The sequence below is a fragment of the Syngnathoides biaculeatus genome, chromosome 13 (genome assembly GCF_019802595.1).
Source record: "Syngnathoides biaculeatus isolate LvHL_M chromosome 13, ASM1980259v1, whole genome shotgun sequence".
In the NCBI taxonomy this organism is placed as follows: Eukaryota; Metazoa; Chordata; class Actinopteri; order Syngnathiformes; family Syngnathidae; genus Syngnathoides; species Syngnathoides biaculeatus.
This window is the reverse complement of record NC_084652.1, coordinates 17,671,316-17,689,873: the sequence shown is the minus strand read 5'-3', so window position 1 is coordinate 17,689,873 and position 18,558 is coordinate 17,671,316. Positions and strand designations below refer to the sequence as shown.

Genomic DNA, 18,558 nt, shown 5'->3' with positions numbered 1-18,558 from the left:
CATTCCCTGACACATCTTGTCACATGATTTACTGCACTATAATATTTATTTCACAACAAAACAGAAAGGTAGAGCCGGAATTTGTACACCTTCCACAAGTGGAAAACTCACCACTCTACTTAAGCGCCATTCTGTGTCTGAATTTTTCAGTCTTTGTCACAACGTTGTTAATTAACACGAAGCCAAGAAATTTTGCCGCTCAAATTAGTGTGTGTCTAGCATTATGTGTCACCTCTTTTGAGACAATTGTCATCCTGCCTCTGTCACAGTTATGAGAGTACCCCAAAAATCAGGAAATTTGCAGATATGACTTCAAACCTCCACTGGTGATGTTCGTTCTTTTCACAATGGCAAATTTGGATACTTTTACACATCCGCCATCCCGTCTCATAATACCTGCAAAAGTTTGCGGCTTGATATGAAACACCATTCCCTCTCGATACCTTTCACACGTTGCAATTCCACTCTGTTCCAGCTCCGTACCACTTTAGAAACTGGGAAAATGAAGGTTTGAGTTTAAACCGCGCTGTGTTGGTGGCTTTCACGAGTCACTCTTACGCTTGTCATGCAACTCCAGTAAACTTCGGAATTCTCAAGTGGAAATTAACCCCCTGATTCCATGTCAGTGCTTTTCACACATCTTCCATTCCACTTCTGTTACGGCTCTGATACTAATCGGGAAACCCAAATGTTCCCTTCTTTGTCGGAACCTTTCACATAGTCGCCTCATAATAATTCCTACATAGCCAGCCAATCTGCAGCATTACATCAACCAAAATTCAGTGTCGGTAACTTTCACACAGTTGCCATCCGGCGTCTGTTACGGTTTGGATACCGCATTAAAAGCCAGAAACTGAAGGTTTGACTCTGACTCCTCAGACACCACCTTAGAAGTTTGACTTCAACTCCTTCCCATTCCATCTTGGTACCTTTCAGCCTGTCACTGACCCAGCATAGTTATGTCTTTGATACGACTTCAGAAAGCCTTGGAATATTCGCATCAAATCCAATCCATAATTCTCAGCATCCCACCTTTTACATAACTTCCATTGCACTTTTTTAGCTTTTTGACTGGAAATTTACAGGTCAATTTCCAACATCCCATTCCATGTCGTTACCTGTTCAGTTTCAGAATTATGGATGTCCTTGAACGCGCCTCTAGGAGTTTATCGATCACATTCATTTTTAATGGTTCTGTTTTGATTGTAAAGTTTATTTACCAAAACACTACGTTATCAGATAATAATACCTTTGTTTACTACTCACTTGGCGAAGCAGCTTGTGGCCTATTACCCAAGATTATTTTTTAATACTACGATCCAAAGTAATGGAAATCAATTGCAATTGTAAACAATGACATTTGGATTAGACCACACCCTAATTTTTGCTTGCTGCTCACTGTGCATAACTAAAAAATAAAACATGTTCCTCAATGTGTTTCATCGCATTTATTGTGAAGCAGCAGCGTTAAATAAAAGTTGCCACCACCCTGATACATATATATCACCCCAGCCCCACCCCTCCAAGGTCCATCTCCTCCTCTAAAGCCGTCGACCTGTGTGTCGCTGCTTTTTAATTTGAAGCAGCTTTCAGCATCTTATCTTATGTTAATGTCTTACTGGCTCCCATGTGCCCCCGACCCCTCCGCTCCAGCCTCATCCTGATCCCCCCCCCTCCCCCCCACATCCTCTCCGCCTGTGTCTTAAGAGGATTAGTGGACTCTCTCTATAAAGCACATTATCTTGTCCTTTGTTGCGGCCTGGGTGAGTGTTAGAGATTATACTGTGTGCAGATTTGCCCCCTGCGCTTTTTTTAAAATTTTGTTTTGTTTGTTCTTTGCCAGCTGCGACGAGATCTGTTGCCATTTCAAGTACACATGCCAGGAGAGTGGTCGCCAGGCAATGCGATCATATATATAAAATTGTGTTTGCGTTCTGTGACATAGTAATGGATTGATGTAGATATGCTAAAGTAGCAAAAATTTTACTATCTACTTTTTATAAAAATGAAAACAACAAAATGCTCATAAAAATAGCTTTGACGTACTGTGTATTTTCATCTAAAGTAGTCAAAATATTATCGGAAAAAAGTATGCCTCCACAATTTAAAAAATTAGATCCTGTAAATGATAAAAATTAGGGTCGTTGGCTTTGATGAGCTTTGTGTTCCATGCAATAGTTTGATTGACACTACTCAAAGTATTGGAAAAATCACCATTGGCTGATGAAATGGGCCACATTTTGTCAGGCCTTTTGTTATTGTTCTGGTATGCTGTGTGGTCATAGCAATTATTATGTTGAAATTAGCTATAGCAGTCAAAATATCTTCAGCCTCAGAATTAAAGTTTGTGCCACCACAGTAGTTGTTTTATTGAGCTAATAAACGATACAAATGGCGTCGATGGACTTCAAATTTAAAGCAATAGTTTCATAGAGACTGGTTAAAGTAGTAGATAAATCACATATGGCAATATCTCAACATTTTATCTTTTTTTTAAAAAATGTATATCCCCTTGAAAAAACAGACAAAAACATAAATAGCTGTGATACGTTTAGCATTCATAGCAACAGCTCAAACAAGATTAACTAACAGTGTAGAAAAATAGTTTTGTCATCTCAAAAGCACCATATTTTGCATTTTTCTATCCATCTAAGGCCTACTGGACACTGTGGGATACGGTCAAACCCGATTGGACCCGACAATTGCATAAAAAGAGTTGACCACGCACCTTCACAGACTGAGCTACTGCTTTCTATACCGCTCGTGTACATTTTGGTCACAAGCTTCATGTTTCGTTTGAGGTAGGAGTTGGACTTCAAACTGGACCCAGACACTAAAGTAAAATCAACAAAATCAATCAAATGGTGAAGCTGAAAAAGAACAGAAAAGGCAGTCAGTCCAAACAAATGCCAAACTGTCACAATTTTAACATCGTAATGAAGTGAAAATCCCCAGAGAAAACTAAAGTAAAAGTACAACCATTCGTGGAAATAAAACATGACACAGGCAATTTGAACAACTGGCCGGTAGTTCAGCAGAAGGCGCAAAGGTACCCAAAACAGGCTAGTAACAAGATGTTCTGCCGAGGATTGGAAGTCACACCGGAGGTTAAATGATGAGTTAGGAGAGACACGTGGGGAGCTCACCGCACCTGACCTTGCCCAGCCCAGAAACAAAATAGCGAGGCAACAGGGAAAACAGAACAGCAACAATTTCAAAATAAAAGACGATTCACAGCACGTCACTTTTTTTATCCACGGACACATTCTACTTTATGAATGTCGTCAAATGTTGATATAAAACCTAATACCTAAACTGATTATTTGGTTTGAGCCAGCACAGCAGCCGTTCGATGTGCCTCTTGCTTAAAAGCCGGAAATGTCTTTTGCGCATCAGTGAAAGCTGATCTGCATTTTGATTGGCTATAATCTGTGATGGTGTATTCAAAATTTGAATTGCCAGCAAGAACAGTGGTCAACTGATTGACAAAATCACGCACACTGCGCGACAGTTGAAAAGGGTTCGGCCGTTCAGGCAAACTGTCATCAATGTTTGGTGAAAACGTAGATCGGTACAGTCTAGTGTTACACGTTGGTGACTTTGTGAGGGAAGTGTTGGATTGATTCCCGCTCAGCAATAGTGTCGTGATGTGCCCTGCGACTGACTGGCAACCAGTTCAGGGTGCAGTCTGCCTTTTGCCCGAAGCTGGCTGGGATTAGGCTCCAGCATTACTGTGACCCTTGTGAGGATAAGCGACTTGGAAAATAAGTGGAAGGATCTTTACATTTTTTTTAATCTAGAAAAGATCCAACAATAGTTTCTATGGGATTTTTATTCCTGGGATTGTCACTGTCCAATAAAAAGCATGTATGGCTACACTTTTTGTTGTTGTTAACAACACAAATGGCTTTGAAATGCTTTGTGTTCTTAGTTTGAATCGAGACTAGCTTCAGTAGCATTAAAAAACAGGAAATTAAACCATATATCTTCATGTTTTCGAAAATGAAAATGAATGTCTAATATGCTACACATGCCTGCGACATTTTAATGGAGCCAAAAGTACAAGATTTCGCCAAAGTCAGTAGAGAGATTCATAAAAGTGCGATATGGAATATGAATGGATGGATTTTTGAGGTAAGGGTAGATTTAATAGACACTGTGGTACAAATAGTCTAATGAAAAGTATGTATGTTCCTATTTTGTAGATATTTTGTTTTTACCTGAAAAAAAAAAACCTCGCTGATGTTTGAGTATGAATGCTCCTGATTTTGAGCTGTATCCCACAAGATTTTTTTTTACCTAGACAGGAAGCTCATTCAGGTTTTCTTCCAGATGTTGTGACAGCCACAATGGCGTCGTACAGCGTCTTATTGCATCTTATTGCGTATAAGCCCCTCCCCCTTCTAAGGGGATTATTGAGTGTTTGGACGACACATGGTGATCTCAGCACCTCCTGATTGGATTGCGGTAATCCCTTTAGGCCGCCACAAAACCCTATTACTCTGGCATTAGAGTGGCTGTGGGCGGGTGTTGAGTGAGTTTTGAGTGGCAGGGGCTTGATCACATGTTAGTGGATTGTGTAAAGTGTGCTTTTTGGCGAGGTGACGTCTCTAAAGTGTTTTACCATCAAAAAGGAGGGAACCAAAAGAGATTTTAACATGTTATGGTCATGTTAACAGAAAGATCGGACGGCCTCGTGAAGAAGTAATCATTGTACTGCTTCTGATGCTATGGAGTCTAGAGCGTAGGACGTAGACACTAGTGGTGACAGGGAAGATTTCCATAACCTCGACACTTCTGGAGAAGCATTGATTGTTGAATGATAAAATGTATATAGAGTGTACATTTAATTTTTATTGTGGACAGGTAAGCCAAGATGTCGTGGAGTCCATCAAAGTCAATTTGCACATTTTTACACAGGCGATACTCACCTGGTGATGAATTTTTAGATGGGATGGAACGTCTGGTACATTTTGTTTTTGCTCCGAAGCAACATCATTGTATTGTACTTCTTTTTGCAGTTAGGATGAGGAAAATTCTAAATTGCTTTCCTCTTTCTTTCCTGCAGTCATACATGGAGGACCACCTTAAGAACAAGAACCGTCTGGAGAAGGAGTGGGAGGCGCTGTGCGCCTACCAGGCCGAGCCCAACGCCTGCAAGGCGGGGCTGAAGGACGGAAACGCCAAAAAGAATCGATCGCTCGCTGTGGTGGCCTGTAAGACAAACAGATTTACTTGTTTCACACTCCTAAAAAACATTGTATCAGTCGTAAAAGTGCATTCCTTCATAGGTGTGCTGATAAAGTCAAAGCTTTGATAGGATGTGACGGATTATCACACAAATCTGACATCACCAAATAAAATCAGGGTTTAATGACGAACAAAAAGAATATTATTACACAAGTAGAGCCCTATTTTTTCCCTCCTCTTTCTCGGCATGTGACGTACAACGTGCAAATGTGGGTGAGGAGCCTAAAGCCGTAGCACTGGACCTCCGATGGCTACTTGAAACCGTTGTGTGGCTGGGAAGGGGCTGTGGAGGCAGCAGATTACACCCAATTCATTCCTGCAATGTGAGATGTGGGGGGAGACACCAGAGAGACGATAGCTCAAATAACACAAGACGTATTACAGTTCAGGGATGATGTACTTTTCAGAGTTGTGGGCATAATTTGATGATGGTTTGCTTCATGTTTTACTTATGGAACTATCTGAAGTTATGATGAATAAGAAAGTTGCAATTGCGCCGAATAGCCACTTCATGGAATAAGTGCACGTGATCTTGATATAGTGGGGGCAGCCCGAGTCATGTTTCATCCCCGCCCAAAAGAAATCCAGCAGATTTAGGTCCAAAAGAGTTTTAAGATGATGCATAAATCAACAGTTCATGACTGCACTTAATGTATAAAATACTTCAATTAGTTCCGCTTTAGTATCAAAATATTAGGACTTTTTCTTGGAAAAAAACATTATTGATCATGGCTTATTCTCTCGACGAAATGTAATTTTTGAAATTTTTTGTCTGTGGGGCGGCACGGTGGAATACTTGTTTGGGCGTCTGACTCACAGTTCTGAAGACTCGGGTTCAAATCCCGGCCCTGCCTGTGTGGAGTTTGCATGTTCTCCCCGCGCCTGCATGTGTTTTTCAAGGGCACTCCGATTTCCTCCCCCATTCCAAAAACATGCATGGTAGGTTAATCAAGGACTCTAAATGACCTCTCAGTGTGAATGTTATTATTATTTTTTTTGTGCCATGCAATTGGCCGACGACCAGTTCAGGCTGTCCTCCGGCTCTCGCCTGAAGATGAGACACAAGACCCTTGTGAGGACAAGCAGATCGGAAGCTGAATTTATGAATGATAATAACATTTTATCACAGGATAGTACATTTTTGTTCTACTAAAGTTTTCAACGTATTTTCTTAGAGGGAAGAAAAAGTATTCCCATAATGTTGCTTCTTTCCTCTTTATTTTTTTAGCGCAACTTTACAACTTTTTATTCTAAAAAAAAAAAAGACAACTTTTTAATTCCTATGGCATTTAAGGCTATAAAAAATGTCTTCCCTGCAAGGGTCCTTGGGAGCCATTATTTAAAGATTAGCTCATAACTCTTGAAGAGTGCAGTGAGATAGTGTAATGCTCCACATTAGCAGGAACCTGCTGAAGAGTCTAAAATGAGGCTTCTATTAAAACTCGTGCTACGACCTCATCAATGATTCACAGCATTCCGAGAGGGAAGAAGTCCATTTAAAAATAAGAACTTCTGTCCCGATCTGTCCGGTGGGTTTAATGAAAGGCAAGCCTGTCAGCAATTCATCAGGAATCATTTCCACTTCTTATTAGAAAAGCCCCGGAGGCTCGGCAGTGAAAATGTCAGCAATGTTTGGCCAAAGAGATGCAAACAGCCAAACCTGCAAATGTTCATGTCACAAAAATGTTTCCTCATCTTTTTGAGCTGCTGGGCAGAAACCCTGCATGTCCAAATGGAGTCAATTTCATACTTTTCACAAATCCATACTGTTGGTCCATTGCCATGTTTTCTATTATTTTTAGGTGTTATTAACCAATTCAAAATGTTGAAAACACAACAAGAACAAATCTATTAACTGTCATACTGTCTTAATAGGTGTCGTGAAATTCCGCCGTGTTTGATTATGTCACTTCAAGATTGAAAGTCTAGAAGTTTTTTTTTAGACAATAATGAGTGAAACTAGTGAATATTCTGAGAAAAGTCAAAATATTACAAGAAGTTCTGAAATTGATGGAAGCAACTGCTGACTAAAAAAACATAAGGGGCATTTTTTTTATAATTGAGTATAAACTCGTATTTTCACAAGCAAAATAAGATTTCTGTTGAAAAAAAAATATTCATTGTTGTTCTTAAAGTATTTAACTTTCATTCCACAGTTGCCACCATATTCCTTCAATTTTTGGTCACAGCATTTTGGCACTTCAGTGTTTCAAATTTTTTTCCCTTTCTATGGCATTTTGCAATGTTTGTTAGCATTTAGCTGAACGGACTTCACTGTGTGTTTCTTTCGGCTTGTCCCTTTCGGGGTTGCCACAGAGTGTCATCTCAGATGAACGCACATATGTTTGGCACAATTTTTACGCTGGATGCCCTTCTTGACGCAACCCTTCTCAGGGAGTGGAGGCCCCAGTGGGATATGAACCCACAACCCCTGGTTTTCCAAACCAGTGCTCTAACCACTGAGCTACGGGGCCTCCTGAATGGACTTTACTAAGTTCTAAATAAACAAAATATGTAATTTTACAATAAACTTCAACTTCGAGTGTCGTTAAACACCTTGAAGTTTTTTTTTAACACATTTTCAGCACTTTCCTAAAACAAACTGAGTTGAGTTGAGGTCTTTGCAAAAACGCTGTTCCTATCTCAATTTTAAGATCATAAGTCAAAGCAAATCATCGTCTAAACGAGAGCCAGCATCTCAAAAAAAAAAAATTAAGTCAGTCTGTTTGAATTTTCCATCATCATATTATGTATATTTCATGTTTATGAAACATAAAAAATGCCAGCAATCACACGTACGGTATTTTTCTTCCAGACGATCATTCCCGCATCACCTTGCGGCTGGAGAATAGTCAAGGCAACTCGAACTACATCAACGCCAGCCCCATTGTAAGTACACACATTATATGCCCTCATACATCACGCACATGCACACACATACTCACACACACTACTCACATACACACACACTCACGCCGCGGCCTTCCGACAGACATGGTGATGGAGCGTCCTGCCTGGTGAATATTCATGACAGACACAAACATTGAAGACCGCAAGCCAGTGCAACAAAATATATCCACCTCCTTGGACTTGTTTGTTTACTTTTCCACCATGCTGAATAAGAATTTTTTGGGGGGCGGGGCGAGGGGGGGGGGTGATGCGTGTTGGGATTTATGGACTCTTATTTCCCCCTTCAGAAAGACTAACAAAAACATTGCTTCCACAATGCTGGTAATATGTGTGTGCAGCCAACACAAAAAAAAGAGATGCATTCTATTACTTGGAACATGCACCAATGTTATAAAATTAAGGAATTGCTGACGTAGTCTGAGCCTTATATTACATTTGTTTAATTTTCTGAAACAAAGGCCTTAATTATCCTTAAAAATGAGAATTATTCTTTAAATCCCCTGCTTAAAAATCAATATTTTTCTTTTTGAAGTATTTGATTAATTTGAATAATTTTTATTGTGTTTTGCATTTTTTATAAGTGAACAATAAGGAAATATTGCGATGTATCGCGCCGGATGTTGTAAATTTCATGCTGTAGCTACCGATTTTTGTACCGATTAGTCCACCGACTAATAATTAATCAGACAAAAATGGATTTTGCATTCATTCATGAAAACTACTCCACTTGGAGTCACCATCCTGACATTCTAAGATGGTATCTTCAACTTTCAGTATGTGTGGCTTTCAAGGTGGCCATGGCTTGGTGAGTGACGTGAGCCAGGGAATGAGAGTGTAGAGTTGAACGTTATCAGCTCATGTTAGTGGCTGGCTGTTTACTAGCCAATTGCTAACCAGCCTGCACACTGTTTTGTGTGTGTGTGTATGTGTATATGATAAAATGATTAGTCATTCATTTTATTGTTTCAACGCTACTTCAATTTGATCACAGAGCTCACAAAAAAATGGCATTTGTAGTCTCAATCAAATATTTGCAAAAAAAATCTTGAATACATGAGAGTAAAGTCAAAGCATAATTAAAAAAGAAATACAACAGAAAAATAACATTGTTCCAAGTTATTTATTAAGTTTAAGTATATTTAGAGAGAAAAAAATCTGACTATTATGCGAGCAATGTTGGATTTTTTACAAACACAAAAGTAATATTACCAAACATAGAATGTAATAAGAATAATTTGAAGTGAACATGAAAAAAAAATAGAAATGAAAAAAAATATCTTCAGCATACATTTAAGGGAAAATTTATTTAAGCGAATAGTGCCGTGTAAAAGTATTGCACCCTTTCTCAAATTCTCATTTTTCAAAAAAATTTGGCCACTTCAATGTTTAAGGCCATGAAAATAAAACATCAGACAACTCTCATCCATATAAACTTATAATGCAATGATAAATTTTAAATGGTAATTTTATTTATTAAGGAAAAAAATGTCAAAGCTACTTGGGCCTGTGCAAAAATGTAGTCTTCCCCCTCTTGATAAATCATAAATTAACTGACTAATCACATTTCGATCTTTATTTTCACTCACCACAAACACCCAAGGCTGATTACCTCCAGACTTGTGCAATCCGGAAAGCATTTAAATAGAACGAGTTTGAGAAAATGAATTTGGCCAATACCTGCAACAAAATGCTGTGATCCAAAGAAATGCAAGAATAGACCAGAAAAAAAGCCGTTGACATGAATCAGTCTCAAAGGAGTTCCAAAGCCATTTCTAAAGCTTCTAAGGCCAGCCAACCACAATGAGAGTCATTAACCTCTAATGAATAAAACATGAAACAGCGATGAATCTTCCCAGGCGTGCCTACAAAAAATTGCAAAGGAACCACAGACCGCATTTTAAGATCTGCAGGCCTTCTTTGCCTCAGTTAAGGTTAGTCTTTATAACTCAACAATAAGGAAGAGACAAGAACCCTTGTGACCCTTTTGTAAACAAAACTATCTGAATGATTCCCAAGATTTGAGAGAATCTATGGATTGAGGAGACCAAAGTGGACCATTTTGGAAGTTGTGTATTTTATGCGCAGCATTTGAGAAAAAGACAATCATGCTAACAGTCAAACATGGCGGTGGTCGTGTGATGGTCTGGGGCTGCTCAGACACTTCAGGACCTGTACAAAATAGTGTGATTGATGGAACCATGAATTCTGGTCTTTACCAGAAAATCCTCAAAGGAATGTTCTGCCATCAGTTGGGGATCCCAAGCTAAAGTACACTTGAGTTCTGCACCAGGACAACAATCCAAAACACACCAAGCCAACTTCTAAATGGCTTTTAACAAAATGTTTTGGAGAGAGTCAAGTCCAGACTTGAACTCAATTAAAATACTGTGGGATGACCTTAAAAACTCATTCATGCCTGAAAGCCCGACAATGCTGCTGGAAGAGTGGGCCAAACAATATCCACAGAGATGTGAAAGATTAATTGCCAGGTATAGAAAAGTTGTTGCTGGTGAAGGCAGTTTAACGTTAGAGCCTCTGTCTCACAATTCTGAGGACCGGTTTCAAATCCCGTCCCCACCTGTATGGAGTCTTCATATTCTCCCCGTGGCTACCTGGGTTTTCTCCAGGCACTCAGGTTTCCTCCCACTTCGCCCGGAAAAAAATATACATGAATTGGAGACTCTAAATTTCCCCTATGTGTGGTTGTGAGTGTGATTCTTGTCTGTCCCTGTGTGCCCTGCGATTGGCTGGCATCCAGTTCAGGGTGTACCCTGCCTCCTGCCCATTGACAGCTGGGATACCCTTATTAGGATAAGCAGCCTAGAAAAGGGATGGATGGAAGTTAGAGTACAGTAAACCTCTGCATTATCTCTGGAATATATGAATTCACTTATTCATGGAATTTTTTTTGAACCTCTTTAAATCTCCTTTTTTTTATCCCCCTTGTTTGTGGGAAGCCCAGACTATTCATGTTTTATGAATTTATTTTTTTACCCAATCCTCCCTTTGTTTGCATTTCCCCCCAATTTGTATCACGAGAAAAGCAAGGAGCATCAGTTATTAGAAAGTAAAAGGAAGATTGATTATGCGCATGTTTTTACTAGTTGCAATCAGGCTTGGTCCCATCCTGGCGAATACCCATGATATGGGAATAAAGGTAGGACTTTTGCACAAAACGTAATTCAAGTGAACAGTATGGGAAATGGGAACTGTAATTTGAGACAATATTAAGAGAAAAAAACATGAAGGATAAATTATGAATACTAATAAAACATACACTTAAATTATCATTATTAATTAATGATAATAATAAAGTAAAATTACAAGAAAAAGAGAATCAAATGTATGTTCAGAGAATGTCACTTGTACATAATTTGCAAAAAAAAGTAAGTTTTAAGAAACAATGTAATGACAAAGAAGAGTTATTTGTGGTAAAAGTCTTCCATCCATCCATCCATCCATCCATCCAATTTCTTAGCCGCTTATCCTCACAAGGGTCACGGGACTGCTAGCCTATCCCAGCTGTCAATGGGCAGGAGACTGGGTACACCCTTAACTGGTTGCCAGCCAATCGCAGGGAACATCAAGACAAACAGCCACACTCACAATGACATCTACGAACAATTTAGAGTGTCCAATTAATGTTGCATATTTTTGGGATGTGCGAGGAAACTGGAGCGCCTGGAGAAAAACCACGCAGGCACGAGGAGAACATGCAAACTCCACACAGGCGGCTCCAAGATTCAACCTGGGACCTCAGAATTGTGAGGCCAACCCTTTCTAGCTGAGCCACCGTGTGTGTCTTTATAATGCAAATATTTCTAGAAAAATAAACCACAAGAATAAAAGTCTATACTATGGATCCCGTATTGTCTTTCTTGCAGTATGCCTCCCTCAAAGTCTGCACAATGTTTCTACATTATATACACTAATGAGCTGAGGCTGGTATATGCGCGACCTCTTTCTGCATTTGTCGAAAGGGGTAAAAGCACGTCCGTCTCTGCTTGGGGGAATAACAAATGGGACCATTTCACAGTACCCGTGGAACTTTCAACATCTACAATAGTTTCTTTTAACACCAGATGTCGCCACAGAGCCACAAACTATGACAATAGTGTTTTGAGCTTCCTTTACATATATCATTTTTGGATAAATAAATGACATACAGTAACTATAATATCACACAATTAACACTAACTTTTAGTGAAAGACACCAGGCATAAAGAAAACAACATTTTATCAAATTGAGCTTGAAAACAATCACGTCATCAATCCACTAGCATTCACACAGGAATTCAGCAATTCCTTTTTCTGGATTTGGTCACCTGATGTTCCGCATACAGTAGAGCAGATTTCACCCGCAGCTGTTTCGTTTTTGTATGTGATACAATTGAGTCTGTGAACATTTTGATGATCAATAAGTTGGAAGTTTCAAGTGATCGCGTTAGTCTCGTAAAGGCTCCGGGGCCACCATTAAAGACAATTTTTTTGTGCATCGTAAATCATCCACCTTGCCTTGGTAATTACCTGCAGCGAAATTGCCCTGGCCCTGTAATTTCGTTTAAGGTACAAATTTGCATGCTAATAGGGGGCGTCGGCAGCCTGGTCTAGTTTGCTCGTTTTGTCGCAGCCGTGACGTTATTCTGCAATTTTCATAGTGGAGAAGGGGAGCGACGGGAAGCATCCTGTCGTGGGGAGGACATGGAGTGATGCCAAATAAATTTCAGGGGAAGTGAAGACAATCTATAATGTTGGTATTTTAGCAAGAAACATGAAGTTGACATGCATGATACAGTATGTCTAGCGGGAGACATAAAATCGACTGATTCGGATCTGGCCCTTGGGATTTGAGTTTGACACCTATGTGATAAGGGTTGCTAAAAGTTGTTGATGTTGCATTCCAGAGGGATGGTCTTGTCCAAGGGCTCTATTGTTTTTTTCCCCCCAGTGTTTACAGCTATCAGTTAACTATGTAATACTGTTACTATGAAGATAACTATACAAATGTAATGTTGTCATTTTCACCAATGGCTTCCGTTTGCTTTCCCCGCAGATGGATCATGATCCACGGAACCCAGCCTACATCGCCACGCAAGGCCCGCTGCCGTCCACCGTGGCCGACTTTTGGCAGGTAATGCGTTAATCCGATCACAAGTGAGAAAACTCTGATGTTACTTCCTGACGGTGCTGTTTTTGCAGATGGTTTGGGAGAACGGCTGCGTGGTGATCGTCATGCTTACGCCATTGGTGGAGAGCGGGGTTAAACAGTGTTACCACTACTGGCCTGACGAGGGTTCCAATCTCTATCACATCTATGAGGTACACTTACCGTGTCTGGACCAACAAACATACTTTTTAGGACTTTGTGGGTCGTAATTTCATTGAGTCGCATTATGATCAGAGTGACTCGCATTCTTATTGGATTGAACCGTATTGAAGACAGAATCGTATCAATTACATCACATCGCCATCAGAGAAAATGGTGTTGGTTATAATTGAAGTTAATAACATATTGCTTTGTGATTAGAATGAAATGAATCCCATCTTACTCAAACGGAATAATATGATACAATTCGAGTGAATCACATCGTAATTGGAGTGTATTGTAGTGTATCGCCTCATAACTGGCAAGGATCATATGGTATTGCGTCGTAATTGGAATAGGTCATGTGATAATTTGTTATTGCCTCATAACTGGAGTGACTCGTCATATTGTAATTGGAGAGATTCATATAGTATTTTAATTGGACTTAATCATATTATGCCAGACGGTATATTGGATGATTGGTGAGCACGGTCACCTCTCAGTTCTGAAGGCCAGGGTTCAAATACCGCCTCCTCCTATGTGAAGTTTTCATATCCTCCCATCCCTGCATGGGTTTTCTCTGGTGACTCTGCTTTCCTCCAACATCCACAAAACACACGTGGTGTGTTGACTGAAGACTATAAACAGCCCGTGGGTGTGAATGTTAGTCGAAATGATTGTTTGTTTCTGTATGCCCTGTGATTGGCTGGCGACCAGTTCAGGGTGTACCCTGCCTCCTGCCCAAAGATAGCTGGGAGAGGCTACAGCACACCCATGACGCTGGTGAGGAAAAGCGGTGTAAAAAAATGGGTGGATGGATAGTTGGAATCAATTGTAACCACATTGTATTGGATTATTGGAACTGGAGTGAATCATTGTATTGTCTTTCAAGTGAACCGTAAAGCATCATAATTGGATAAATCATACTGTATCATATCGCGAACGGAATTAATTGTATTGCAGTTGGACGATTGGGTATCGTAATCGAGTGAATTGTGTATCACATTGTTACTAGACTCAACTGTATCAGGTCCTAATGAGATTGAATTACCTTGCATTGTAATTTGAGTGATTCGTATACTATCATAATCGGATCATCATAATCAGAAATTGAATCGTATTGGATCACATTATAGCTGGAGGAATCACACTGTAATCACAAATCACTATGAGAATGAATCGTATCATAATTTCGGGTCATTCGAATTGTATCACATCATAAATTGAGTCAGACAGAGTGAATCATCCCTCATTGCAATTGTTGTGATTCTTATAGAATCGTAATTGGAGGGAATAATTTTGCATCATATTGAAACTAGGATTAAATGCCTCGCATCATACTTGAGTTAATCAGATCACATCCTAACTGTAGTGTATCAACTCTCATACTGTTTATCGTGAATCTATCATAGAATTGGCAATGTTGATGGTTGATATGGTTACAAGAGTAACAGTTTTTGTCACGTTTGCCCTTTGTAGGTCAACTTGGTGTCTGAGCACATCTGGTGCGACGACTTCCTGGTACGTAGCTTCTACCTGAAGAACATGCAGACCAACGAGACACGGACTGTCACGCAGTTCCATTTCCTGACTTGGCTCAACCAGAATGTCCCCGAAACCAGTCGCACCCTGCTGGACTTCCGCAGGTAGGGAACTCAGCTCTGACTGCAAGATTTAGCAGAAGTGGAAGGTTTTAAAGATGGTTTTAGTGTATTTTTTAAGGTACAACACTGAACATTGAGTGTTCCATAAATGAAGAGGTCAATGAAGGTAGTACCAGAGTTCCAGTCGGGATTCGAACAGCAGTATTTGATACCAGGATGTCTTTTCAGACTTAATTGGGGCTGTTTCAGACCAAAATGGTCATGTCTTCTTCAGGATGGCTTCTGGAGACTTTTTGTGGGTTTGCTTATGATCGACATAGCTACCAAATTTCATAACATGGCAGTTTCAAACCAAAATGGCCACCTTCCAGTGTCTTTTCTGTGATGGCTTTTTGAGTTTTTTTTTGTGGGTCTCTGCATGATGGGTATGGCTACCAAATTTCATGTTGGTTAGTGGGAACATTTTTCAAAACCCTCTGTGGTTGACTGCATCTAACAAACATTAATGGGTCTGGTCCAGCATCATTGGAGGTCATCTCTGAAGTGACAAAATGGTTGCCATGTTTACTTTGGAAACAAGATTCCCCCCCACACCCCACCCAACAGCATGTTTGCCCCCCTTCCCCCACCAGCTAATAGCGGTTGCCGGTGTCATTTTTGTGATGTTGCAGCTAGTAATATGAGCCCAGTTGCATAGTCACAAAAGTGATCATTGGAGACTGTGATTCTGCAACTGAGGGGGCCGCATGGACCCCACCCCCAAAACCTCACCAGCCCTCAAAAACTCAAAACTAACCCTCCACACCCCGTTTCCACCCCCTTCGCTCTGCTCGCTGACCCAAGATGACCACTCCTTATTTTTGCTTACTCGTGCTTACCCTGCCTTCCATTTTCATGCCTGCACGGTCACCTGAGCCCCTTTCATGCAGTCTGTCAAAGACAGATTATTCGCATCTTCTTGACCAGGTCGCTGGTCCCAATCGGAATGGGGAGATTACACACCATTTTGGTGGCTTCCTGGGTAGTATCAGTAGTTCAATGAATGCAGTGTGAGAGGGAATCAGCGTAAAAGCTGTAGCGGGCGTGTGAAGTTTAACACAAATCACTTAATACACCCTGTTGTGTTGTAAGCAATTGTCACTGTAGTGACAACAATTTCAAATGTCACATTAAAAGGAATAAGTGGGAATATTTTTGCTATTTTGTCAAAGCGCATAAAGTCCTTTTTTTCTGGGTTCTGCGTGAAAGGCAAAGTGAGATGAATATTGATTTGATATTGTAAAGTGTACATAGAAGAATTTGGGGGGTTACGTAACTAGGCTGGTACAGCATCTGTGTGAAAGGGGATAGCAGGAGGCGAGGATGGGGGTGTAACATTTACCACCAGACACTCCCTTCGCTGTTGTGTTGAAAACCAACTTTTTTTTATTACCAGACAGTGGTGCTGACATGAGAATGGTCATTTAATTATCCAGATTTAATGACCCTGGGTAAAAGGAGCAAATATCCCACTTCTCTTGAGTTCTGCATAAAAGGCAAAGCCCGTCACTGTGCTGTGTGTGTATGGTACAACATGGAATGGTGCAGTAACTGCAAGTTTCCTGGCTTTGAGGATAATATAAAGCTGGAAAACCAAATCAAAACTAAATATAATGGAAAATCCATAACTATTATTACCCTGGTGTGAAATTTAACACTTGAGACCCATTTCTCGCGCCCTTCTGTGTTGAAAACAATTCTTTCTGTCAAATAACTATTTTATATGTCACATCACCTTGTTATCAATAAGCAGGATGCTGTGTCCCTGTGTGAAAGGGGATAATGGCGTGGAGTTTCACATGGACACTCAACATCCCACTTTGCTGCTGAGTTCCTGCCTCCAAACCACCACTATTGTGTGAGCTGTTGATAGTAATACTCAGATGAGCACATGCAGGACCCTTTCACGCTCAACATTCACCTTTGTTTGCTCTACTCTTATGTTTCTAATGTGGAAATATTGCATGACCTTCTCTGCCAATTTGTCGGTCTTTGCCCTGATTTACAATCTCAGGCTTAGCGGGGTGTGAGCGCCCCCCTTATGCCCCCCACCCCACCATTCTTTTCTGGCTGTTTCCATGGTAACATGACATTTGACTTGAGTGAGATCTGACTTGGGGTGTTTGGGTGGATGGACACAACCGACCCAGTTACCAAACACAAGCTACTTTCATGCGGTCAGTGTCCTGATAATTGACATCCTAGATTTATCAATAGTTGCCATTTTGTCATCTGTGCCTTTCACACAGAAAAACGGGTTATTGACATGTCTGCGTCAAAGTCCAATAATTGCATGAAGCCAGCATCTTGAGATTGAGGTATAAAATATTCTGCTTTAAGGTATAGACTATTTTGTAGTTCTAGAGGTGGGACCTTTTTTTTGGTTTTCCATTATCCCTTTTTTACACAGCCCCACTGACAAAAACGATGCATCTGAGGTATGAAGGTAGAACCACCTTTCATTTATTCGCACAGAGGTGTCTAGTGTTGATTTTTTTTCTGTCCGTCCGTCCTTCGTTTGATCATCACACAGACCTCTGATACTACCTCCAAAAGCAGACCGGCCCATTACGTGTAAGTATCTTTGGCACAGAACTGAGACCCATGAAACACTCAACTTTGTCTAATTTTGTGAAATGGCCAAGCCATCACTACTCGAAGCTGACAGAAATGGCTGAAGAGAGATGTTGCCATGTTCGTAGTGGACGATCACACACTTGTGTGGCTCTCTGCATAGAACTCATGCACCTATGTCACCGAAGTCACGTGACTGGCCATACTGCGTGACAAGCAAAGCATGGTTCAATGCTAAGTCGGTTGGAGACGACACGAAAATACGTCTTATAGCACGACGCCCAGAGTTTTGTCCGATACTGTTAGACATTTAGAAGGTGATAATAAACGAAGTCGATGTTTTCGGCGTTAAGAAAGTGGACTGTTAAGCCGCTTCCACTTGTCTTGGACAACTGGATCTACACATAGGATGAGTAAGTCGTCGAGATTTATACGGAAGAGTTTGAAAGCGTAGAAAAGTCTGGACACACACAAATACTTCGTTGCTGGATCCGTTCTCAATCAAGAATAAATCCCACATAGCGATGGAGCCACTCAGATTTTTTCATTACAAATACCAATATTTAAATAAATGACTTCTGGTTTTACACAAACTCGCATTATTTAACTATAATTGTTAAAAAAAGAAGACAGTGAGTCGGCTCCTCCGTACACGAAGCGTGTTGTGGCCACACATTAAAATTCAGTAAACCTCATCCGTGACAGACGTCTTTTTTAAAATATGCATTGTTCTCAAATATGTCCAATGCGTATTTAAAAAAAGAACAAACCGCTGGGATAGGCTTTAGCCCCCGTACACGGACGTTTGTTGGAGCCACATGTTAACCTACGTAGACCTCTGTGTGACCGACAGTTTATTTTCTTTTTTAAATACAG

At 40.4% G+C, this 18,558-nt stretch overlaps 1 protein-coding gene and 1 non-coding gene across 3 annotated transcripts in view; one reads left to right on the top strand and one right to left on the bottom strand.

The window, feature by feature from the left end:
• LOC133511222 (receptor-type tyrosine-protein phosphatase N2-like) overlaps window positions 1–18,558 on the top strand; it is a 115,186-nt gene that overhangs the window by 84,041 nt on the left and 12,587 nt on the right. For both annotated transcript variants that reach the window (XM_061839947.1, XM_061839946.1), the window contains exons 15-19: window positions 5,069–5,216; window positions 8,066–8,139; window positions 13,214–13,291; window positions 13,360–13,479; window positions 14,945–15,111. In XM_061839947.1, coding sequence (XP_061695931.1) covers window positions 5,069–5,216; window positions 8,066–8,139; window positions 13,214–13,291; window positions 13,360–13,479; window positions 14,945–15,111 — 587 coding nt within the window. The remainder of the gene's footprint in view (window positions 1–5,068; window positions 5,217–8,065; window positions 8,140–13,213; window positions 13,292–13,359; window positions 13,480–14,944; window positions 15,112–18,558) is intronic.
• trnas-gga (transfer RNA serine (anticodon GGA)) lies at window positions 7,652–7,724 on the bottom strand. Its single transcript has one exon. It is a non-coding gene; the product is annotated as a tRNA-Ser (tRNA).